The 24,282-nt window shown below is 38.4% G+C and overlaps 4 protein-coding genes across 4 annotated transcripts; 2 read left to right on the plus strand and 2 right to left on the minus strand.

Moving 5' to 3' along the window:
- The first annotated feature begins 3,562 nt into the window (after positions 1–3,562).
- Positions 3,563–6,428, plus strand: LOC117370597 (transforming protein RhoA). The gene is made up of 5 exons (XM_033966056.2): positions 3,563–3,680; positions 4,555–4,712; positions 5,098–5,218; positions 5,348–5,478; positions 5,559–6,428. The coding sequence occupies exons 2-5, from the start codon at positions 4,557–4,559 to the stop codon at positions 5,730–5,732; spliced, it is 582 nt and encodes a 193-aa protein (XP_033821947.1). The 5' UTR covers positions 3,563–3,680; positions 4,555–4,556; the 3' UTR covers positions 5,733–6,428.
- LOC117370583 (transmembrane protein 43) lies at positions 6,211–12,220 on the minus strand. The gene is made up of 12 exons (XM_033966037.2): positions 12,122–12,220; positions 11,570–11,713; positions 11,354–11,488; positions 11,185–11,279; positions 10,353–10,402; positions 10,207–10,276; positions 8,752–8,822; positions 8,543–8,670; positions 8,401–8,475; positions 8,221–8,322; positions 7,178–7,295; positions 6,211–7,106 (listed from the first exon to the last, which is right to left on the minus strand). Exons 1-12 carry the CDS (start codon positions 12,137–12,139, stop codon positions 6,904–6,906), a joined length of 1,209 nt encoding a protein of 402 aa, XP_033821928.1. The 5' UTR covers positions 12,140–12,220; the 3' UTR covers positions 6,211–6,903.
- A 660-nt stretch (positions 12,221–12,880) lies between these two features.
- Positions 12,881–17,023, plus strand: zgc:112334 (uncharacterized protein LOC619199 homolog). Its single transcript, XM_033966067.2, has 11 exons — positions 12,881–12,951; positions 13,664–13,771; positions 13,837–13,933; positions 14,014–14,148; positions 14,418–14,616; positions 14,759–14,890; positions 14,951–15,050; positions 15,660–15,831; positions 16,099–16,243; positions 16,306–16,360; positions 16,680–17,023. Exons 1-11 carry the CDS (start codon positions 12,910–12,912, stop codon positions 16,824–16,826), a joined length of 1,332 nt encoding a protein of 443 aa, XP_033821958.1. The 5' UTR covers positions 12,881–12,909; the 3' UTR covers positions 16,827–17,023.
- A 2,368-nt stretch (positions 17,024–19,391) lies between these two features.
- ndufaf3 (NADH:ubiquinone oxidoreductase complex assembly factor) lies at positions 19,392–24,120 on the minus strand. The gene is made up of 5 exons (XM_033966059.2): positions 24,015–24,120; positions 20,067–20,262; positions 19,920–19,986; positions 19,706–19,806; positions 19,392–19,614 (listed from the first exon to the last, which is right to left on the minus strand). The coding sequence occupies exons 1-5, from the start codon at positions 24,101–24,103 to the stop codon at positions 19,507–19,509; spliced, it is 561 nt and encodes a 186-aa protein (XP_033821950.1). The 5' UTR covers positions 24,104–24,120; the 3' UTR covers positions 19,392–19,506.
- Positions 24,121–24,282: the final 162 nt, after the last annotated feature.

Consider the following 24,282-nt stretch of genomic DNA (forward strand, 5'->3'; position numbering starts at 1 on the left):
AATTAAGGTCATATTTTAAGGCAAATTTAGCATTTTTTCCCTTTTGTACTTATAAAACTCTAATAGTCTACTGATCTGTTATTGGTTATAGTTAATATTCTTTGGGCCAAGGTTTCTTTTTTCTGTTTGCAAATGTAAATCCACCATGTCACCTATGGCTGCCTTGCCTTCCTCACTGCCCTGAAGGTATGGCTATATTGAACTGACAGCTGTTGCTTTTCATTGACCAATAATAAATTTTCCCCATTGTAACGTGTTTGTGTTTGTGTGTGTGTGTGTGTGTGGGGGGTGTGTGTGTGTGTGGGGGGGTGGGGGGTGGGGGTGGGGTGGGGTGCGTGTGCGTGTGCACGTGTGCGTGCGTGCGTGTGTGGGTGTGTAACCTTGTTTCTCATAATCTGGTCAATAGGACCAGGGCACAGAGCAGCAGATCACTATAGGGCACAATGGTCTTCACTTTCCAAGAAGTCCCTCTGCAGAGAATCCTAATGCACTTTTTGCTGCTCACTAAAAAACTTAACTATTTCCAATCATTTTTTATGTTTCATTTGTTTTTAACACTGACTGTATTAATTGTGGGATGAAACACATTCCTGGATACTCCATCCTCTAAACTGCATGGACCCATTTTCTATGCTGGGTAAAACACAGTGTTCTACACGGCGTAATGACTAATTGTGCCCTGTATGTTTTGTTGAATGTAGTTTTTTTAGGCAAATATGGAAACTCCGCTTTGACTGTGTGTCCATCAGCTCAGTGAAGAGTTTGTTTGACAAAAGCTACGACTCAAACTGTTCTATTCATTTTGACTAACTGGGCCTTGACATTATTAGGTTTAGTGATTCTTCTGATAAACAACACATTGGTGGGTTATGATAGGTCTACTTTCTTTAGGCAATGTTGTCAGAGGTGGGACCTAGTCATTGCACATCTCAAGTAACTCTGAAGTCTTTAACCTCAAGTCAGAGTCCAGTTCCAAGTCAAAGGCCGGCAAGTCCAAGTCCAAGTTGCTTCCGGAGTTAGTAACCCACAAGTCCTCTGCTCGGAGTTTCAAGTAATTTCAAGCCTTTGGTCCCAAGTATTGAATACAGCTCGTATTTTTTACCATATATATGCTTTTAAACACGCACATGTTGTATTATTAATTCATTATTATTCATTTAAAATATCTGTAGTGTGGGGTATAATTTGTAGCCTTTTGGTAATAGTGATAGTCTTTTGCTTCTCTGTTTGTTCTCAGCTGATAATAACAAGGACTTGTATTTGCATTATCAATATAAAGGGGAAAGAAAGAGAAACTTTCCCACAAATTCAATATTCTATTTCACATGTGAATTATAGATATGGTTACACAGAAAATCAGTCCTGTGTCACAGAAGGATCCAGTTAGGTACCCTCGAGTTTATGCTCCACCTCAGCGTCCTACAGAGGGCAACAGTATTAACAACACCTTTCACTACCTGCACAACTCGGCTAACTGCATGATTTTGGCTTATTATTTGTGTCTGGAGACAGTAAACCCAGATTTAACTATAGTGGCTGTTATGACCCAGCTTGTGCGGGAAAGAGAAGGAACAAAAAGAAAACAAAGATGGAAAAATGGTAAAATAAGAAGCAATTAACTTAACATGAATGTAAGGGTAAACTAAACAAAAAGGGACTAAACATAAATAAATAAATCAATATTACTTTTCTGGTAGAGAACTTCCACGGAGACTCTACCTGGTCAAGTTATTTTCTCATGAAGGGTATCCATGCCTCCACTGAGATATGGTTTTGCCTAATGTTTCACAGTATGGCATTAAACTTCTTTTTATGGAGAGAACCAGGGGGTGCCAGCAGGCCAAATTACAGGTCAGGTCTGTGGAGATGCAAAAATGCTTACAGTATAACAAGAATATTTTTCAAGATATTTATGAGCAATAATATAAACTGAACAGATGCAGCAAGATCCATTCAGGCATTCAATGCTATACTATGGAACATTTCAGGAAAAGCAATAGCCTCTCTATGGAGACAAGCATGTGGCAAACCCCCAACAAGAAAGGATAGTGCACCTTTAAAACATGAATTGAGAAAGAAAATATGCTCAGTTTTTGGCAGTCCTTTTGTGTAAAAAATGACAAGTAAATAGCAACATCAATTTACACTGCAGCTTGTTTGGAAGAAACCAGGAAACAAGTCCTCTCAAATAATGGGAAATGCTTCTTGTACTGCACCAATCTACTTGTAATTGTAGGCTAGTATTCGGTGAGCCATCTCTGTAAACAAGGCCACCCGTGTGTGCATTAAGTACAATAACGGCACGATTTTTGTTAGACACTGTTTCTGCTGCTCATTATAGAGCATTTCCCAGTGTCCTCAGCCTCATCCAGCACTACACAAATGAAAAACATGTTCAGGATCATATCAAAATTCAAGCAGGACACTTTCATCCAACAACCAATGATAGTGTAGTTTAAAAGCTGAGATGCCCATTGCACAGAGCCAACACTTTCCAAACACGGCTCACTATAAACAGACACACAAACTGCCCGGACCTGCTGCCACTCCCAGAACTTCCTATACCTGCAGGACTGCCCTTTCCATAAATGAGGGACCAGACTCCACATCTCATGGTTGACATGTTTCTATTATGGTGTATTTTGTGAGCTTTTTATTTTGTGTCCTAATTTACGATGTCTACTATAAGAAGAAAAAGTCTGTGCATGCTGCCATTTGTCTTATAACTAGCTTTGTATCATAAAGCGTTGTGATTTTAAGATTTTGATATTTGTTTAAGTTGTCTACAACATTTTTTTATCAGTGATTTATGTTTACATATGTAATGTGGCCAGGCAAATAAACTATGGACTACACTGGCTTAACAGCCATTTTAGTACAGAATGAATGCAGTCTAGAAGTCATTAAAATCTTTCCAATTAAATCTGTTTTTTTTTTAATTTTTTTTTTTATTTATTTATCTATCTGTTTTGTTGATGAGAAAACTTGCTTACCTGATTTTCAAGGAGAAATCCAAAAATATGGTCTTGGACATAATCTGCCAAAATTAGTTTTCTGTCACTCTCCATAAGACGCCTAGTTTGGGGGAGCTCAAAGTAGAGCCCATAGACTGAATATTTAAAACTGTGTGTGTGTGTGCCTGTGTGTGTTGTATGTGTGTGCATGTTTGTTGAGTGTGTGTTGTGTGTATGTGTATGCATGTGTGTGTTGTGTCTGTGTGTTGTGTATGTGTGTGTTGTATATGTGTTGTGTGTGTGCATGTATGTGTGTTTGTGTGTGTGTATGTTGTGTATGTGTTGTGTGTGTGCATGTATGTGTGTTTGTGTGTGTATGCTGTATGTGTGTTGTGTATGCGTTGTGTGTCTGTGTCTGTATGTGTGTGCGCATGTGTTTGTGTGTGTTGTGTATGTGTCTGTGTGTGTGTGTGAGTGGTGTGTATGTTGTATGTTGTGTGTGTGTGTGTGGGGGGGGGGGGGGGGGGCGTGTGTGTGGGGGTGTGTAGGTGTGTGTACGTGTGTATTGTGCCCGTTGTGTGTGTTTTGTGCGCGTGCGCAGAGGCCCCACCCCCTCGCGTCCCTCACTTCTTCCCTGCTGTTAATCCGGAGTAGAGGGCCGACTCGCCGACTCTAACGGAGGCCAACAAAACACTCCTTTTTGAATATAAATTTCATCAATCACCGGTGAGTGTGTAATTTTGAGTCAACCGTCACAACTAATGCACCAAAATATTTATTTCTACAGAGGATTGTCATGTTTTCTTCCGATAGTTTTGCTATGGCTCGAAGCTAACCAAAAGTCGCTATTGACTTCCGTTTTATTCTGCTAAGCTAACCTTAAACAAGTTACACGAAGCCGGTTTGTTACTCATACTTTTAAAAGTGCTCAGCATCGTAAGTAAGTTTGTTTGGACAGTGGCGTATCTTTGCCACAGTACCAACTATTAATGTGACAATGTAAGAAAAAGCTAATGTAGGATATCAGTTTCATAACAAAAGTAAACTTACAGCTAGCTAACACGATAGCCTCCTTCTTTTAGGCTAATGCTAATGCTCTGTTACCCTTCGGTCTAAGGTCTTCTGAAACACTCCATAGGCCCGCATTTTTCTCTATCATCTCTGGGGTACAAGTGGTTATATTCATCGTATTCAGCTGCTCATGCATTGAAATATATTCCGAGGCAGTATGAACTGTATAAAAATGCTTCTGCTAGGTGGGTTGGTACAGTCAAGCGGAAAACATTGGTGTTGTTATTCAGTAACATTACGTTTGTAGAAATTGCGTTACTTTAGTACAGAGGGTTTTTCTCTGTGTTTGAAGTGTTTTTGTTCAGTATAATTAAGTAAAAACTACCAGTAGCTCCAGCTTAACCAGCTGATCGGGAAGTCTCGGCTATTGGTCAGAGGGCAGCTGTCAACAAGGTTACTGTTGTTTTTGGGTTTTGTTTTTTTGTTGTTTTTTTAATAGAGGGAAAGACGTTAATTTGCATAATGCCCTCATCTTGGTGTATTGAACTATTTATATTATTTGTGACATGTCTGTTTGTCCCTTTTGTAGCTATGGCAGCAATTAGGAAAAAGTTGGTGATAGTTGGAGATGGTGCGTGTGGAAAGACGTGTCTCTTGATCGTCTTTAGTAAGGACCAGTTTCCTGAAGTGTACGTGCCCACAGTCTTCGAAAACTACGTAGCCGACATTGAAGTGGACGGTAAACAGGTAAGTTACAATAAGAACCTGAAATGTATCAGTACAAAACCCCTAACATACATATTCATAAATAGGTTTTAACAATTCTCCCCTGGATATAACTATACAAAACCTAAAATATGTTACTAATTTGTAAGTTTGACTTGAAGATCACAGTTTATTAGTTTTTGTTTTTTTTTAATAATTTAACCATTAAACGTTTACTTTGTTTTTGTAACACTGTAATTTCGAATCCCCACTGTGGAAGGCACAGTTAAAAAAACAATAAAAAAAAAACAACTTTCAACATTGCACATCACTTAGTGGGAATTTATGTTTTGTGGGATTGCTTTAGTGTTGATCTTTGGGTGGATATTCGTTCAGAAATGAAAATGTCATATTTTACTTTCTGCAGGTTGAACTAGCCTTGTGGGATACAGCTGGTCAAGAAGACTATGACAGATTGCGCCCACTCTCCTATCCAGATACTGATGTGATCCTTATGTGTTTCTCCATCGATAGTCCTGACAGTCTCGGTAAGAAATCCTTAAATTATGAAAAATAAAAGGCAAACCTTATTGCTAAAACATTGAATAGTTGTAAATGTATGACGTTCCACACATAATGTGATCTGTGAAATGAATCAATTTTATTTCATTATTCAGAAAACATCCCTGAAAAGTGGACTCCAGAGGTTAAACACTTTTGTCCCAATGTTCCTATTATTCTGGTGGGAAACAAAAAGGACCTACGCAATGATGAACACACCCGAAGGGAACTTGCCAAAATGAAGCAGGTAGATAAATATTGGAGGCTTGATTTTTTTTTTGACCAAATTAATTGATTAAGCTACAATGTTATTTTTGTCTAACTTAGGAACCAGTGAAACCAGAGGATGGACGGGACATGTCAAACAGAATTAATGCCTTTGGATACATGGAGTGCTCTGCAAAAACAAAGGATGGTGTGAGGGAAGTTTTCGAGATGGCCACTAGGGCTGCACTACAGGCCAAGAAGGGCAAGAAGACCAATAAATGTCTTCTACTGTAATAGGAGGACTGCTTCCTGCTGGGGAAGAAGGAGCATTGGGTTGAAACCTGCCCCCAAACCACACAGACTGTTCTCCCAGTTTTTACTAAAGGTGTAATGCTTTTACTTTTTGTCTTAAGCCAGTAGTCAGGTTCTGTCAGTATTCGAGTTTGAGGTAATGGAAATACTTTTTGTACTTTTTAACCTAAGTAAATCTGCCATATTGAAACTTTCTTTTTCAACTCTCGCTCTGTAATGGAGGTCAGCCCGGGGACCATTGAGTCATACCTGCCAACTACAGTTAAGTGCTTGAGCCCCGCTGCTGATCTAAAGAATGTTTCCACAGCCAACTAGGAAGGAGTACCTGTGCACTGTGACCCATAGTCTTTCAAATACTTCAACAGATGCTCATGCTAAATGCTAGTGTGCTTCTGCTTCAAAGTTTGGTGCACACAGACTGGAAACTCATTTGGTAAATTACAAATGTTTGTGTAATTAATTTGTTTTTTTCCATTTGGAGTACACATTTAACATGTCAATTTGTGAAGTATAATGCAATTAACATCAACACACATTTTTAAGGTCCATGTTGATGCTTTGAAAGGACTGATTATGACAATTTAAAAACGAAATCTTATGAATCAGTAAACCTATTCCTGCAAAAATATTTGCCATTGAAGGCATTGCACACAATAAATATGTGCTTTACATTTATCACACTGGTATTTTCTTCTGTCTGAATTTGTTATCGGCTGGTTGCAATGGTTTATTGTAATAATAATGGACAGCTGTGTAAAACCTGAAAGATAAAACAGGAGACTATGAGCTGTAAAACACAACACTACATAACTTTTATGCACACATGTCTACAATTCTTTCTTTCATGCAACAAAACAGTACAGTAAGGGTTTGACATCAATGCATAAACCCCTTTCTTTGGCATTTTCAAAAACAATCTCAAGGTTATAAAAAAACAAAAGCCTCACAAACCACCTAATGTATTGCAGGACAGTAATGCGTCTAATAAATGCATACCAATTTGGCAGACACAAGTGAGGTATATTCTAAGCAACAAAAATGCAGAGTAACAATATCACAGGAAGTTGTCTTAATTTGAGTGAGTACAATGTAAACATCCTGGTTACAAAGGACACATGTCCACACACAACCCAAACTACATTCAGTGCAATACTCATTCATCTTTCTTTGCTGGAAATCCTGAGCGAGCAATAAACAATGGAATCAACCCTATTGCTGCCAAGGAAAAAGCCACTAGGGGGCGGTAAGCCAACCAACCAATGCCAATGACCAGGAGGGAGAGGGAGCAGGAGACACACACAGCAAAAATCTTAATGCCCACAGATACCAGCTCTCTCAGGACAGGAACCCAGTCCACTGAAAAAAAAACAGTCAATAATTATAATCTTGAATTGCCAATAATTAAGCAAATAAAAGGTTTTGTTTACCTAGGGTGTAGATGATGCGCATCGCCAGCTGAATTCCCAAACACATGAGAGCCCAACCGGCCACTCTCAGCCCCCAAGTTTTAATGCTATTGAACTGGTGCTCCTTGTCAAAAATCTCCTAACAGGGAAAACATTTTGTAAAGACTACTTGAGTTTTTAATCATGTTTTTGAACAATGTAAATCAATGGACCAGCTATTACAAGCAGTTTAAGATCAATATTGCAGTTTACAATGATAACTAACACTTTACCATGCTTAATAATAAGTATGGACAAGTTTAATACTAAATACCATAAAAGTATAATGTCTTCTTTAGAAAACATGTTTAAAAAAATAATATTTTGTAGTGAATAAAAGAGCGTTTCATGTTCAGGAGCGTAGCACCAAATTCTGGGTCCTGGGTACAAACTTTCTTAGTGGGCCCCCAATACAAAATCTCCTTTACATTCTGTCAATAGTTCATGTAAAAAAAATATGATTTCCTCGAATAAATAAACTAGTATTGCTCTGTTTCAGATGACATCACAACATTCTGTAGGCCAATAATATTTAGCACAAATGAGGGCAGCTAAAATGAGCCTAATGGCTGATGAGCTCCTAATATGAATGTTTGGTAAAATTGGCAATGAGCCTAATACAGCCAACAAATCACATTGAAACCTGCTTTAAATCAACTCACATGGGCATTAATTATTGTAATAAGTAATATTATTGTAATAGGCATATTACCCTGTGTGGACTTTAAATCAAGGTTAAACAAAATACCTCTGCATTGCAAGGGGTTAATTTGCATAATAAGACAGCAAAAATAGTGCTAACAACCTGTGGCTTTTGTGATTGCTTTAGAGCCACACTGACAGATAAATATGTCTGGAGTAGAAAAAGGGGAGTTTCAAACTCTAAATATTAATATTTAGTGGAAATAAATATATCTTACAATCACTTTACACAACCACAATGCATTTTATTACAGCAAAATAAAATGTTTTTGAAATACCCCTTTTGAATACCCCATTCATGTTTGTTTGTTTTTTTTAAATACCTCTGCAGACAGGTTCTCCAAGTACAGAAACTCCAAAATGTCACCCGATTTAGTTTTGAATGGCATCAGCTGCTCTCCTCTTTGCATTGCCACAATACTCACCTGTAAATGATTGACACAAAATAAAACTATGTATACTTCATTTATTACAATACTGGCTAATAAGTACTTTTTACTCACAGTTTGAGGTGTCCCGAGCCAAGACTGCTCTCCACTCAGACCAGCATAGGAAAATCTCACTCGCACATCACCAACCTAGTAACAAAAACTTAGTAAATGCATTTATTCTCCCCTGGCTTTGGTACTCACTTCTTGTACTCACTTCTGGTTTGCGTGGGTATTGGGTGTGATAGAAGTAATCATCATGAATGGTGAGAAAAGGATCTAAATTTATGGCATTAAAATCTCTCAAACTCAGTGTCTGGAAGTTGTTTATATTGTTAATGAGTCCTAAAGGAGATAAGCATTCAATTTAGTAAAAAATAAATAAACAAATAAATAAATAAACAAGAAATAAAAATGACTCTGTACCTTTGGACAAAATGAAAGGCCCAGCTCTGACTTCAGGAGCTACCACTGTCACACTCTCAACAGCCATAGCACTAAAACAAAATTATTTTAGAGTCAAAACAAAGCAGGTCAATACTCTCAAAAGCATTACACTGGTCAACACTAAATTTATTGTCTAAGATTTTTTAGCTGATTTAGGATAATTTTGATGTGCTGAATCCAAAAATCACATTGGTTTTGCTCAATCAGGTCAACGTTCTGAACTAAGCTACATATTTGTTTTTGGACGATTTTGTTTTCATGTATGAGTATTTTCACGTCATATGATGCAAAATTCTGTTATATTTCTCGCTATAAACAAATTCTGAAGATTTTGCATGTGCCAACTTATGACTAATTGTTGTTGTTTTTTGTATTACAAGTGAATGAAATGGCTTCGACTAGAAGATCTTACAAAAATAAGCCTGACATATTCTGCTACATCTGCGGTGAATACACCAATGTTCCTAACAGGAATCAAGTCACAAGTTTCATAAAGCGTGCTTACCATGCTTATTTTGGTATTAAACTTGGTGACCAAGATGAAGCTTGGGCGCCACACATGGCATGCAAGTCATGCACCGAGTATCTGCGTCAGTGGACTAAAGGCAAGAAGAGTTGTCTGAAGTTTGGAATTCCCATGGCTTGGAGGGAGCCGACATCAATAGCTACTTCGGGGCTGTTGATGTGACTGGGATCAACAGAAAGAACCGAAGCAGCCTCAAGTATCCTGACCGTGAATCAGCACGTCGCCCTGTAGCTCACTGTGATGAAATTCCAGTACCTGTCTTTGTAGAAGTTCCTGACATCAGTGACAAAGATTCCTCCAGTGTGGTTTTAATGATGATGCTCCACATCCTTTTTCCCAAAAGGAGCTAAATGTTCAGGTTTCCTGAGAATCTGGGATCACTGAGTGAGGAGCAGGTGGAGAGATTCCATCAGGACATAAAAGAGATGGAGAGCAGGTATCAGGGACGCTGGGATGCAGTCATGATGGCTGATTACTGTTGGACTCTGAAGAGAGACATCCCTGCTGCTGAGCATTCAAGGGGTTCATAAAAACAGAAGTTCATGTCCTGAATTTTGCACAATGATAACGTAACGTTCCAATTTACATGTACTTACCTTTATCAATTAACATAACATAACATTTAATTAATACATTCTGTTAGAAAACTATTTTTTATCTCCTAAAACATTTTTTGGATGAGAAATATTAAAGAAAATCAACTGATAATGTCACAAAATTGTAATCAATTTAGTCAGAAGATCGGATTTTTCAAAATCAAATTAGCATAAAAACCTGACCTGACTGAGAAAAATGGATATCATTTTTGGATTCAGCGGTGCTAAATGGTCCTAATTCAGTTGAAAAAACACAGACAACTTTCAAAAATGTTTTTTTTTGTAACCCAGTGTTATTAGACTGTACAATACCTTGGGTTTTGGTGACCAATTTCCTCAGCAAAATTACGACTATTCACCAATTCTGATTTCCATTCAGTGTCTGAGAAAATATTGATTAACTTTTTAAAATACATGTCCAAAAGAATGTCAGATCATTATGGTCTAACCAAACTTACTGTATGTGTAGGTTGTCTCGGTTTTTGTTTCACCATTTTCTTGGTAGTCCCTAAAAATAACAATTTATAATATTGTTGCGCATAAATGTTAAGTTTGATATCTCATAGCTTGTGTAGATCCAAATGATCTGAGCTCCATAGGCACAAACAGCAGAAATTGTGCTTCTGTCTGAATCTCCTGATGAATTTAAAACATAGCAAGACAATAAATAGGTTGGTTCACAGTCACACAAAATAATATCACTGGATTATTATTATTATTTTTATTTTTTTAAATAAAATTCTTAATTTTAACTTTTTGAAATTCTTAGATTATAAAATAATTGATTTTTATACATAATTGATTGTTCTTGTACAGTTTTAAATTTTAACTACTTTGCTTAAAACCCTGGAGCAGGATAAACTCAAAATTACACTGAACAAGGCTGGAAAACCATTAGACCTGGAATTAGCCTTAACCAAAACAAAAGTAAAAGACATGACACAATTATTTAAAAACCTCATTGTACATCATTTTACCAATGGGGCGTGCATGGGTGCAGTGTATGCAACAGGTATGCACACGGGCAAAGTTGTATAACCAGTACAAAACAAACTAACACTTATGAAATTCATGTTAACACTCCTCCATTTATCTTATTGCACTGCACCTCTTATATTAACATATACTGTATTTTTCTTGTACATATACATATCCTGTGAAATGGTGTTTGTTTGTTTTTTTATTACAGTATTGAGCTACCAAGTATACCTCTAAGTCTAACCTACAGCTGGTGTGTGAACAATTGTGAAATAAGTGAAATCCTTAACAATTAACTTTAGTCTGACTCACCTGCTTTCTGAATACTCCACCCACTGATACATTTCGACCTCCCTTTTCAGCTTTACGGCCTGTACCACCACTCTGTAGTTTGGGTCATGAAGAGGCTGCATAGACAATAAGTGTTTAAACCATGTAGTGAAGAAACAGAAACTTTAGTTATTACATTATATTGTTTCACCTGAGCTGTGTGAAGCTTTGCGGACAAATGAACTAAACGGTTGTCATTTTGTGGATCGAGGCCAAAGTAAGAGTCTAAAGACACAACCTGAGACAGTCCCTCATCCAGAGACAATTGTGTCTGTAATGCTCGACCCTAAAAAGCAGAACAAAGATTCTGGCTATAGTGTACAAAATATATAATTCTCAAATTTAAAGTAAATGATGTATTCTTTACCTCGTTGGTAAATAGTATATAAATAGACAGGAAGAACATCCCAATACCAATCAATGTCCCTCCTGCTGTCTCACTGAGCCGCTCCAAAAACCCAGGGTTAGACTTGGTGGACACCCGCCGGTGCTGGTTTGTTGTGGCTGAGAACTGGGTAAGAGAAAATATCACAAATGATAATGCACATAAATGGAAAAAGAACAACTGTAACCATTTAATCTTAGGTGTTTGAAACTTAAAACAATGAATGAATGAAATACATCCAATCATGGCGATTAAGGCATTATTTGCTTTTTTTAAGCTTTGTACACGAATAGTAATGATCAAAGCATTCATTTCTAGAAACTTCAGTTCTTCAGCCTAGTTTCTTTTAACCAGGCCAAATATTAATAGATTGTACAGATCAATTAGAACCAACTATACTCCTCCCCAACTTTTTCTTGAGTAACCTCTGCCAGCGTAGTTATTTTTAAATAACTTTGCATTATGCGCATTACGTTTTAGCATCATGCGCAAGTTGAAGCATCAAATACATAGTCCAGCCAAAATTAAACTTACTGGCTGTGAAGATGACATCTTTAGGACGAGCTGAAATCTTCTGTCAAGTAGTAAAGTTGCAGTTGTTTGCAGCAGATTGGACCATTGAGCAGACACTTCCGGGGTACGCAAACTGACGCAGCCAACACAGCGCGCGGTTCTCCGCCTCACCACAGGCATAGAGACAAGTGGAGTCGACATCATTTAAAACTCGTCTGCAATATCATAGGAATTTCACAGATTGCTTTAATTTCTTAGTCTGTTTTCCTTGGACTTTGGTGCATACTTTTGTTCCTCTGTAGACTTTTAATCCCAACTCCCATTTGCTTTATTTGCTCAGTCTTATGGAACATTCCAGACCTTTTTATTTAGATCCTTAAGGGTACATTTCCTTATTAAAATGATTTAGACCAGGGGTGTCAAACATATTTTCACTGGGGGCTACATTGGCAAAATAGCTGCCTTCAAAGGGCCGGATGTAAAATAAATCGAACTACTTTTTTAATTTTAGACGGTAATTTTTACTTTACCCTGTCGAGGGCCACATGAAACGATGTGGAGGGCCACATTTGGCCCCCGGGCCTTGAGTTTGTTTTTTATACAATGCAATCTATGATGAAAAGAATCTTATATAGGCCTACTTATTCTGTGGGCTTTATTGTAGCTTACATTATAGTCCTCACACACACACACACACACATGCTACACAAAGTTGACTTAAGAAGATTATTTCAGGGACTCACACTTGTTACAGTGGACACCGGACAGTCTGTACTACTGAAGCTGGGTAGACCATCAGAGAAGTGAAGATGCAGGAGTATGATATTATTGTGCTTGGAACTGGACCCAAGGTAAGAGAGAACATATTATGGCCTTGAAATGGCTCCTCATATATGCCGTCTATGTCTATAGCAAAATAGCAATGCTATCAGTGAGAATTTTGTAAGAATAATTTTTTTCTATTCATTTTTTCTTGGCTCAAGCTTAGTGGCTCATTTAATTGCCTTGTTAAGAAAAATGTGGTCTAGGATTGTCTGAACAGGTAGTTTTGAGTCTGTATTTGAAGAGTGAAGAGAGCTCCAGAGTTTAGTGGCTGAAGGCTCTGACTGCCCCCTATGGTGAGGAGGCTGGCAGGGGGGGACAGAGAGCTGGAGAGAGGAGAAACAGTGCATTGAAAGAGTAGGTGTGGCTATTCATAGACTTCAGCGTCCTGTTGTTCAAAACACAATATTCTTCTTTTGAGTGGCAAAAAGTCCTTAAATTGTTGTCTGTCACTTTGGCAACTGTGCTAATTTCTCATCAATCTAAACCCATGGATAAGAGTCCACGTCAGACCTGTGCATATCGGTTTGTCCTTGGGCAAGACACTTCAAGTTGCTAATTTAAGTGCAAAGTGGAAGTCACTTCAGCTGTGAAGAATCATTAATTAATTAATCAAATTAAACAACTTTGAGTGTCTGGAAAAGCATTTTTGGCATTCTTATTTCAGTAGCATATGGTATACCATCTTTTGACATGAAGTAAACTGACTTTGTAGTAATGTACTTCATGTTTTTGTTGTAGGAGTGCATCCTGTCTGGTTTAATGTCTCTAAATGGAAAGAAAGTTCTTCACATTGACAACCATCCCTATCATGGAGGAGGGAGTACATCCATTTCACCCATAGAGGAGGTAACATCTGTCATCTCATCTGTTTAAAACTAACATTGTGTAAAATGTTTGTTCCTTTATAACAGCTGTACAAGAGATTTAAACTTCCGGGCCCTACTAAAACCATGTGCCGGGGAAAAGAGTGGAACATAGACCTCATTCCTAAATTCTTTCTCGCAGGCAGTGAGCTTATTTAAGGCTACTATTACTCTGTAAATCTCTTTCCGCTGTAGATGAATTCATATGTGTATTTTGTGATACAGGTGAGCTGGTGAAAATGTTGGTCTATACTGAAGTCACTCGATATCTGGACTTTAAAGTTGTTGAAGGCAGTTATGTTTACAAAGGTGGAAAACTGCACAAAGTTCCAGCTTCAGAGGAAGATGCCCAAGTTTCAGGTAAATATATACTTTGTAATACTGTATGTATATCCATGGTTTTCAAAATGATTGAACAGTAGGACTGCTGCCATAATGTTTAACAATCTAAAACAAAATATTATGTCTTTTGAATAATGAAAATCTTCTACAACCTAGTACACATTCTCCACTTTACCTAAATCTACCCTGTTATTGAAATATATGTATATATGAATAAATAATACATAAACTAGTCCTAGTTAACACCAATAGGGATCACTGGCTTCTCACAATACTTTATTTTGTAGATCTTATGGGCATGTTTGATAAAAGGAGATTCAGAAAACTGCTCCTTTTTGCTCTGAACTTTGACCTAAGAAACCCGCGGACGTACCAGGATGTGGATCCAAACAAGACCACCACCCGGGACCTGTTCTCTCGCTTTGACCTGGGGCTTGATGTGATGGAGTTCACGGGACATGCCATAGCCTTACGCAACAACAACAGGTTTGGACCTTAGGTGGGCTACTCCCAAAAAGCCCTGCTGTCACTCACCGGCATTCAAATTACACCAACAAATATTATGCCATTTATCATGGAAATATTTTGTTTGTCCATTTGTGTGTTTGAAATGTATCCTCATCTGCAGTTACCTGGATGAGCCTTGCAGAGAGACCATCAGGATGATCAGCCTTTACTGCCAGTCTCAGTCCCGACACAGCGGCAGCCCATACCTCTATCCCGTCTACGGCCTGGGGGAGATAGCACAGGGGTTTGCAAGGTATTTTTTGCATTTAAGATTTTAATTTTAATATTTATTAAATACTTCACTTTATTTCAGGTTGAATGCAGAGTATGGAGGGACCCTCCTGTTGAACCGGCCAATAGATGAGATTGTGATGGAGAACGGCAAAGTGAAAGCTGTGAAGTCAGAGGGAAAGGTAATAAGAGGCAATTAGACTATGACCAAACATTCAGTGAAAAAGACCATATTTGCAAATAAGATGCAAAATGCATCATTAATTTGCATTATGCAATACACTAACATTATGTAAAGCCACAGTGTGTAACTTTTAGTAAGAAAACAGATGCTTTTTTTCTCCTTTCATTTTGGTTATGTTTAATGCACTGAAAAACATCTCCATAAACCTATCTCTTATTTGACTTAGAGTAGGGCTTCCTCCTGCTTGTTGCCATGGAAATGTTGTTCCTTTAGCAATAATATTCTGTATGACATAAAGTGTATCTATCTCCATAGAGAAGGGATCATGCACCTCCAGAAAGTTACATATTGTACCCTTAAATAATGATACACCTGTTTTGAATAGACACAAATTCATAGCAATTCACACAAATTTTTTATATTTTTTTTCTTTGCTGATGTTGTGTAACCAAATTATGCATGCATTATAAACATGGTAAAATGGCAAAATATACATAGGCCTAGTTAGAATCTATAAAGTGTTAACTCACAACATTTAATTTTTCCTACTCATTTGGTGATTTAAAAGGGCTGAACAGCATTTACTGTTTGAGTCTTTTCTCTGCAGCTGTTCTACTGTAAGCAGCTGATTTGTGACCCCAGCTATGTTCCCGGGCAAGTGAGGAAAGTAGGGCGTGTGATCCGGGTCATGTGTTTACTAAACCATCCCGTCAAACACACTCATGAGGCCAGCTCCTGTCAGATCATCATCCCACAGACACAACTCGACAGAAAATCTGGTATTTCTTCAGAAAATCTTTACATATCCCTTACAAATAAGGAATATTCACAGGAGCTTGCCCTAATGCTTTGTACTCTTGATAATGCTGAAGTTAGGAGCAGCAGTTGCCATAGCAATTAACTAATTTTTTTTTTTTTGAATGGACAATTGTCCTCAAAACGGCACCATTAAACAGGAAGCTAACACCCGCAGATTTAAAAAAATCATATTCTACAATCTAAAAAAACAACATTTATCCCATGCAGATAATATTTTTTTTCTGCAGACATTTTCATATCAGTGGTGTCCTTTACACACAACGTGGCCTCAGCTGGGATGTACATTGCCACAGTAAGCGCAAATGCGGAGACCAATAACCCAGAGAAAGAGGTGCAGCCTGCAATAGAGCTGCTAGAGCCCATTGTGCAAAAGTAAGATTTACATGTTCATATTTATATACCAGATAAATGTTTATTTAATTTTCTTGTTGTAGATTTGTTTCAGTTAGTCATCTACTTGTTCCTAATGAAGATGGAAGAAGAAATCAGGTAAAGCTGCAATGTTGGTAAATACAAAATACAATGAGGCATTTCAGTGCTGCATCTTGTATTTATTCAAGGGTATTTTTATTACAAAATACATGAAACCTTACTGTGGGTGAAAAGCAGTGTTGCCTCTCCACAGATCTGACCTTTAACCTGGCAAGTGTCACCTGCTTGCCTCCCTGAATATATGTTTAATGCCATACAGTGACACATTCCAGATTAAAAAGTAGCAACTTTGTGGAGGCAAACAGGTGGTGGAAGATTTATATAGTGCACCTTAGATTAAATGGATTACAAGATTTTTTTCTCTTTTCCCCTTCAGATATTTGTGTCCCGTTCCTATGATGCCACAAACCATTTTGAGAGCGAGTGTGAGGACATCAAAGACCTGTACCGTAGAATCACTGGCTCAGAGTTTAGCTTTGGAGCCTCGAGTCGACACCAGTCTCACAACTCTGATGAAGACTGAGAGACATTTGACTGATATGGGCTTAAAGCAGTGGCTATATGGATGAGGATAATAAATATGAATATAGATGATGGTTTTCCACATACAGAGCACTCTCAACAACTTCAACTCAATGTTTGAAGTCAGGTTTAGAAATGATCTGCAGTGGCTGCAATGTTTTGGTAGGTATTCTGCAAAATATTTTCTACCTTTCTAATTTGTTAACAATAAACTGACAAACAAGCTATTTTATCCCTAATCCTGTAGTATTGTTAAAATTGAATTTACTTATTAATACAACCAATAAGAGAAAAAAAACTTTTTGCCAGTGCCAAACCTGAATAAGCAGGATCTTTAAGGACAGACCCCATAAAAGCAGTATTCCTCTTGGTTACAGTTACAATAACAATGACAATACAACTGGAATGTAGGAATGACATTCAATGTCAAATCTATTCTAATCCAGTATGCAACTAACTACATGTAACTGTGCATCACCATAGAGACATGTTGAAAGCTGTTGTGCAGGTCAAATGCATCTATCTACACTAGAGCACTTAAACATGAGTGGCATCTTTAAGTGCATAAGGTTACTATGAGAGCTCTGGATTTGGACATTGGGCTGATGATTACTGTGGAGATGAAACTGCGCTGCACAGAGGATTTGTGGATTCTCTTTATTATCTGCAGAGCTTAGTGGGAGGAGCAGGCTTGGTATTGTCACTCTGCGCACCAGAGCAGTGGCTGTGGGACAAACAGGCATGCCCATTTAAGAGGCTTATTCTGATCAAGGACAACCGGCCTCACCTAAAGCAGATGGATGATATATTTTATACAGTTGTTTGAACCTTTCACCCCCACATATTTGACCTCAATTTAACAAGCAATGAATATATATATATATTTTTTTATACTTTTATGTTTTTCAGAGAGGATTAAGTTCATATTTTTTCTATATGCAGCATAGCTCCAAATGTAGTCACTTGAATTACTGTCTACAGTGGACCAAGCAAGTAGCCAAGTTAGTCTATTTGTTTTTGTTTGAACCTGAAGTAAACCATAGGTCTGTCAGAAGAAGACAAAAACAAAAAATATTCAAATAAAAAAAAAGGTAATTATTATTACAATGCCTTGTTGGCCTGGACTGCATGCTTCATGTCCTCTTTATCATATACAGTGGGTAAGGAAAGTATTCAGACCACCTTACATTTTTCACTCTTATATTGCAGCCATTTGCTAAAATCATTTAAGTTCATTTTTTCCTCATTAATGTACACACAGCACCCCATATTGACAGAGAAACACAAAATTGTTGACATTTTTGCAGAATTATTATTAAATGGCCATAAGTATACAGACCCTTTGCTCAGTATTTAGTAGAAGCTCCTTCTGAGCTCATACAGCCATGAGTCTTTTTGGGAATGATGCAACAAGTTTTTCACACCTGGATTTGGGGATCCTCTGCCGTTCCTCCTTGCAGATCCTCTCCAGTTCTGTCAGGTTGGATGGTGAACGTTGGTGGACAGCCATTTTCAAGTCTCTAAAGGGATGCTCAATTGGGTTTAAGTCAGGGCTCTGGCTGGGCCATTCAAGAACAGCCACTCCATTATTTTAGCTGTGTGCTTAGGGTCATTGTCTTGTTGGAAGGTGAACCTTTGGCCCAGTCTGAGGTCCTGAGGACTCTGGAGAAGTTTTTCGTCCAGGATATCCCTGTACTTGGCCGCATTCATTTTTCCTTTGATTGCAACCGTCGTCCCATCCCTGCAGCTGAAAAACACCCTCGCAACATGATGCTGCCACCACCATGCTTCACTGTTGGGACTGTGTTGGGACTTTCTCCCATCTCCCGACTGCATCTCTGGAGCTCAGCCACAGTGGTCTTTGGGTTCTTCCTTACCTCTTTCTACCTCGATTGCTCAGTTTGGCCTGACGGCCAGCTCTAGGAAGGGTTCTGGTCGTCCCAAACGTCTTCCATTTAAGGACTATGGAGGCCAAGTGCTCCTAGGAGCCTTAAGTGCAGCAACATTTGTAACTTTGGTCAGATCTGTGCCTTGCCACAATTGTGTCTCTGAGCTCTTCAGGCAGTTCCTTTGACCTCATGATTCTCATTTGCTCTGACATGCACTGTGAGCTGTAAGGTCTTATATAGACAGGTGTGTGGCCTTCTTGAGCAGGTCCAATCAGTTTAATCAAACACAACTGGACTCCAATGAAGGAGTAGAGCCATCTCAAGAATGATCAGAAGAAATGGACAGCACCCGAATTAAATATATGAGGGTCATAGCAAAGGATACTGAATACTTATGGCCGTTTGATTTTTCAGTTTTTCTTTTTTAATAAATCTGCAAAAATTTCAACAATTTCTTGTTTCTCTGTCAATATGAGGTGCTGTGTGCACATTAATGAGGGAAAAAAAACACTTGATTTTAGCAAATGGCTGCACTATAACAAAGACTGAAAAAATTAAGGGGGTTTGAATACTTTTCGTACCCATTATATAACGGCATCACCACACATACAAAATTTCTAAAATAAGTGTTTATTCCATTGTAATTCTTAATATAAACATAATGATAAATACTATGCAATGGCTGTATATTTTGTACTACTCTGGAGCATCTCCCAGTAAAACAGAAGTGCACATCTGTTATTTTCCAACATCAATATAAAAAGTCCTTCCAGTCTTTTGCTTTCAACAATATTACTCCTTTATCAGATCTAATGTTGTGCTCTGCGGTGGAGGTATCAGACCAGCGGCTGCCACTCTTCGCTCACTGGTCAAGAAGTTAAATGTTGCACATGCATTTGGCTGAAAATAAAGTACACAAGAACAGATTCTCTTATTAAAATATAGTTGCAAAAAAAATAAAAAAATTGACAATGCAAAAGAGTTTTATTACCGTGTCTTGCACTTCCACAGAGATACCCTTTTTTTTAAGCAATGCCAAAACTGCTGGATCAATGCGTTCAACTTTTGCACCGGTACCCAAGACAAGAATCTCTGCATAAATTTAAAAATGTTTAAGACTAATAGATAGGTAACTTCAGATCAAAGTAGGAAAATTAAAGGATTCAAAAAGGTTGTTTCTTAACTTTTAATTCATTTGGTCTCACCTATCCTTGGTTCAATCATATGGAAAAGTGACACACTTTCTTCTGTTATGTCTGTATGGCTTCCAACCTGCAAACAGTTATTTCACTTATTATCTACATGTATAAATCTGTTATATAGAAAAGATGAAGATGAGAAAGTATTCTCACTTTCCACTGCAGGATGGCTGGAGGGACTACAGCGCAGGGGCCAAACACTCGGTTCCCGTCAATGTTGAAGCCTATGGAGCTGTAGCTATGGATCATGGGCCCACTGCCCTGCTCCTTCTTCATTATGGACACAGTGGTCCTTTGGTACAACTCATCATCACTGGGACCCAGACGATGACCTCGACAAAGAAATGGCCTTCGGAGAAGAAGGATAAAATGTTATAGTACTGGTAACAAAGCAAAAACTACACATTGATCTTCCACAATACACGCTTGATTAGCCAGGCAACAATCAAATAATATAAATACTAATAACCTTTGAGTCTATTTCTTAAATAGAAACAGAAAAGCATTTGTGCTTGTCTTCATTGCGTACACTTCAGTACAATTTGACCATGCTGATAAGCTATTGTCTTGCTAAGATCAGCTGTTACCAGATCGTATTCTGGCAGGATACTCCAGTTAACCTAAGACATTTAGCACCTCCATCAGAGGGAGACATGGCTCAAGCATTTAGTGCCAACTAATACCTATACCTTTATTTGTATAGCATTTGTATCGTATACAAAGTCATTCAAAGTGCTTTACAGAATAGGAAAGACATTAAAATCACAATGCTACAAATCAAAACATGAATAATCATAAATAATCATCATAAAATTAGTATTAAAAGAAGGGTGGAGTCATATGCACAGGTAAACAGAACCATTTTGAGCCTGGATTTAAACATTGCCAAAGTAGAGGCCTGTCTCACATCTTCAGGAAGACTGTTCCAGGTTTGAGCTGCATAAAATTGAAACACTGATTCCCCATGTTTAGTCCTGACTCTGGGCACCAGCAGGAGGCTGGTCCCTGAAGTGAGAGATGGCTCATATGGGACTTACAATGCTGTGAAAAAGTTTAATTTGTTCGCTTACCAATTTCATACTTTTTCTGCACTTTTTCTGTCACTCTTAGCCATTTCAGATCAAACAAACTTAAATATTAGACAACACAAAATGCATTTTAAGTGCCAATTTTTGTTATTAAGGGGGGAAAAAGCTATCTGAACCTACATGGCCCATGTGAAAATGTAATTGCTCCCTAAACCTAATAATTGGTTGAACAACTCTTATCGCAAATGTTTGACTGCAGTTGTTGCTGCTAACTGGCACTGAGTCTTTCATATCACTGTGGAGGCCCACTATTTGCAGAATTGTTTTAATCAACCACATTGGAGGGTTTCTGAGCCTGAACCGCCTTTTTAAAGGTCATGCCACAGCATCTCTATTGGGTTCAGGTCTGGACTTTGACTGGGCCACTCCAAAAACCTCATTTAGATATTTTTAAGCCATTCAGAAGTGGACTTGCTGGTGTGCTTTGCATCTCTGTCCTACTGCAGAACCCAAGTGCGCTTCAGCTTGAGGTCACAAACTGATGGCTGGACATTCTCCTTCAGGAGTGTTGGTAGAGAGCAGAGTTCATGGTTCCTTCAATCACAACAAGTCATCCAGGTCCTGAAGCAGCAAAGCCCCAAACATGACACTACCACCACCATGTATGTTTCACTGTTGTAAGGTCTGGCAGCAATCAGGCCTGGGTGTGACTATGAAATTGAACTCAGCTTTCCACAATACTATGATTAATCACAGTTACCTCATCATTTAACAAGGGTGAAATTACTTTTTCACACAGGATCATGCAGATTTGAATAGTATTTTTCTTTTAACAAATAAAATCATCACAGAAAAAAACTACATTTTATGTTTACTTTGGTTATCTTTGTTGAATATTTAAAATTTGTTTGATGATTTGAAACAGTTAAGTGTGACACACATATAAAAAAGTAAGAAGTCAGGAAGGGGGCAAATACACTTTCACAACACTGTACATGTCAGAGATTGTACTTTGGTGCTAGGCCATGGAGAGACGTGTACACAAGCAGAGCTGCTTTCAAGTCTATTCTTTCAGCTACAGGAAGCCAGTGTAGAGACCCTAGCACAGTACGCATGTGCTCGTACTTCCTGGTTCTAGTAAGGACCCAAGCAGCACCATTCTAGATGTACTGCAGGTGTCTTAAAGCTCGTTTGGAGAGGCCAGTGAGCAGGCCGTTACAGTAGTCTAATCTATTGGAGACAAATGCATGGACAAGTCTTGCTAAGTCTGGTTTTGACAGTATACCTTTGATTTTTGCAATGTTTATTATCCATCCTCACCTCCTCCATCACTGTGTGGTTCGCTGGGGCCACTGCCAGGGACAGACAGAGACTGCAGCGCATTGTGCGCTCTGCTGAGAAGGTGATTGGCTGCAGCCTTCCATCTATACAGGACCTGTACGTCTCCAGGACTCGGGGGCGAGCAGGCCGTATAGCAGCTGACACCTCTCACCCTGGACATGGACTATTTGAGCCACTTCCCTCTGGCAGGAGGCTACGGTCCATTGGGACCAGAACCTCTCGCCATAAGAACAGTTTCTTCCCCTCTGCTGTTTGTCTCATGAACACTCTATAATATCTGCACTAAACTGGACACTTTATAACACCGGTCACTTTAATAAGCCACTTTGCACTGTTGTTCTGATGCTGCTATTGTACATATTTTTTCCCTTTAAGTATTTCATTTGATTTTTTTAAGCATATCTTTTTAACTTTGTGCATGCTCTTATTTGTATTTGTATTTATTCAGTGTGTTTATGTTGCACTTTTTCACCGTATCAAGTTCCTAGTTTGTGAACTGTGTTCACAGACTATGGCAATAAAAGTCTTCTGATTCTGATTCTGATTCTGATTCTGATTATTAGATAGTAAAAAGCTGCAGTAAAAAGCAGACACTTTGATGTGTCTGTTAAAGTCCAAGTCTGAGTCCATACCCCTAGATTTCTAGCCTGATTTGATGTTTTTAGAGAGAGAGACGGGAGGTGACTGCTGACACTTTCTTGATGACTTCAGTCTGAGTTTAGCTGGAGAAAGTTGTTTTGCATCCACACACTGATCTGTTGGATGTAGTGGCAGAGTGAATCCACTGATCCATATTAACCTGCTGCCAGTGAGACATAGATCTGACTGTCATCTGCATAGTTGTGGTAGGACACATTATTGCTGTGTATTAACAGGGACATTTTATCTGAAACACATTTTCCAATATTAACAGTATCCCTTCTTTTCTAGATAGGACTTGAACCAGTTTATTGCCATACCGGAGATGCCCACCCAGTCCTCTAGTCTCTGTAAGAGGATCCCATGATCCAGTGTCAAAGGCAGCACTCAGATCTAACAGGATCAAGACTGAGACTTTGCCTGCATCAGTGTTCAGGCGGATGTCATTTGTCACCTTGATAAGAGCAGTCTCAGTGCTGTGGTGAGGTCTAAAACCTGACTGGAAAACATCAAAGGAGTTGTTCATTTGGAGAAAGTGAATAAGCTGCTGATAAACAACATTTTCATTGACTTTGCCTAAAAACGGCAGATTTGAGATTGGTCAGTAATTGTTCAATATTGTGGCATCAAGACTGCTCTTCTTTAGGACAGGTTGATAACCACAGTTTTCAAAGCTCTTGAGAATGTTCCAGATTGAACTGAGATATTAACTATGCAAGCAAGTGGTGACAGCAAACTGTTGAGCAGACTTTAGAAATGTAGTGAGTAATATATTTAGGCTACATGTAGCCAGACTGGTGATGATCTCTTAAGTCATAGAGGAAAAATAAATATATCATTAAAATACACTGATACAATTACTGACCTAATATTGTGGGGTTTGTGGGATGGTTAACAAACCAGACATGCGCATTCATTAATAACCATTGATATTCAGATCAACCTAATTAAATTACATTAAAGGCTGTGCATGGATAAATCAATGCATATGAAAGTATAAGCCAGTATAAGTATGACCTTTTCTTTATAATTTAATTTCAGACATCAGTAATTGAGAACAATCCATTAGTACACCCAGATTAAAGTGCTGTACCTTGTGACCGTGGGAAGTATTGTAGATGTAAATATTGCCCGCTGTTTTGGTGTTTGTTGGAAAAATCTACTGCATAACGATGCGGCCATGTTATTTCTTAGTGACAACTACCGGAACTATGTAGCAGCCGAGCAAGGGGAAGGCTTTCGTGTGACACCAGAGTGTGACTTCCGGTATTGTTTAACCAACCGATTCGATCGATTCTAGATATTTACATTAATAGTCCATACAATGTTGTCAAATTGATTCAGAGGAGGTATAAATGGAC

Source organism: Periophthalmus magnuspinnatus, chromosome 5, assembly GCF_009829125.3.
Source record: "Periophthalmus magnuspinnatus isolate fPerMag1 chromosome 5, fPerMag1.2.pri, whole genome shotgun sequence".
Taxonomy (NCBI): domain Eukaryota; kingdom Metazoa; phylum Chordata; class Actinopteri; order Gobiiformes; family Gobiidae; genus Periophthalmus; species Periophthalmus magnuspinnatus.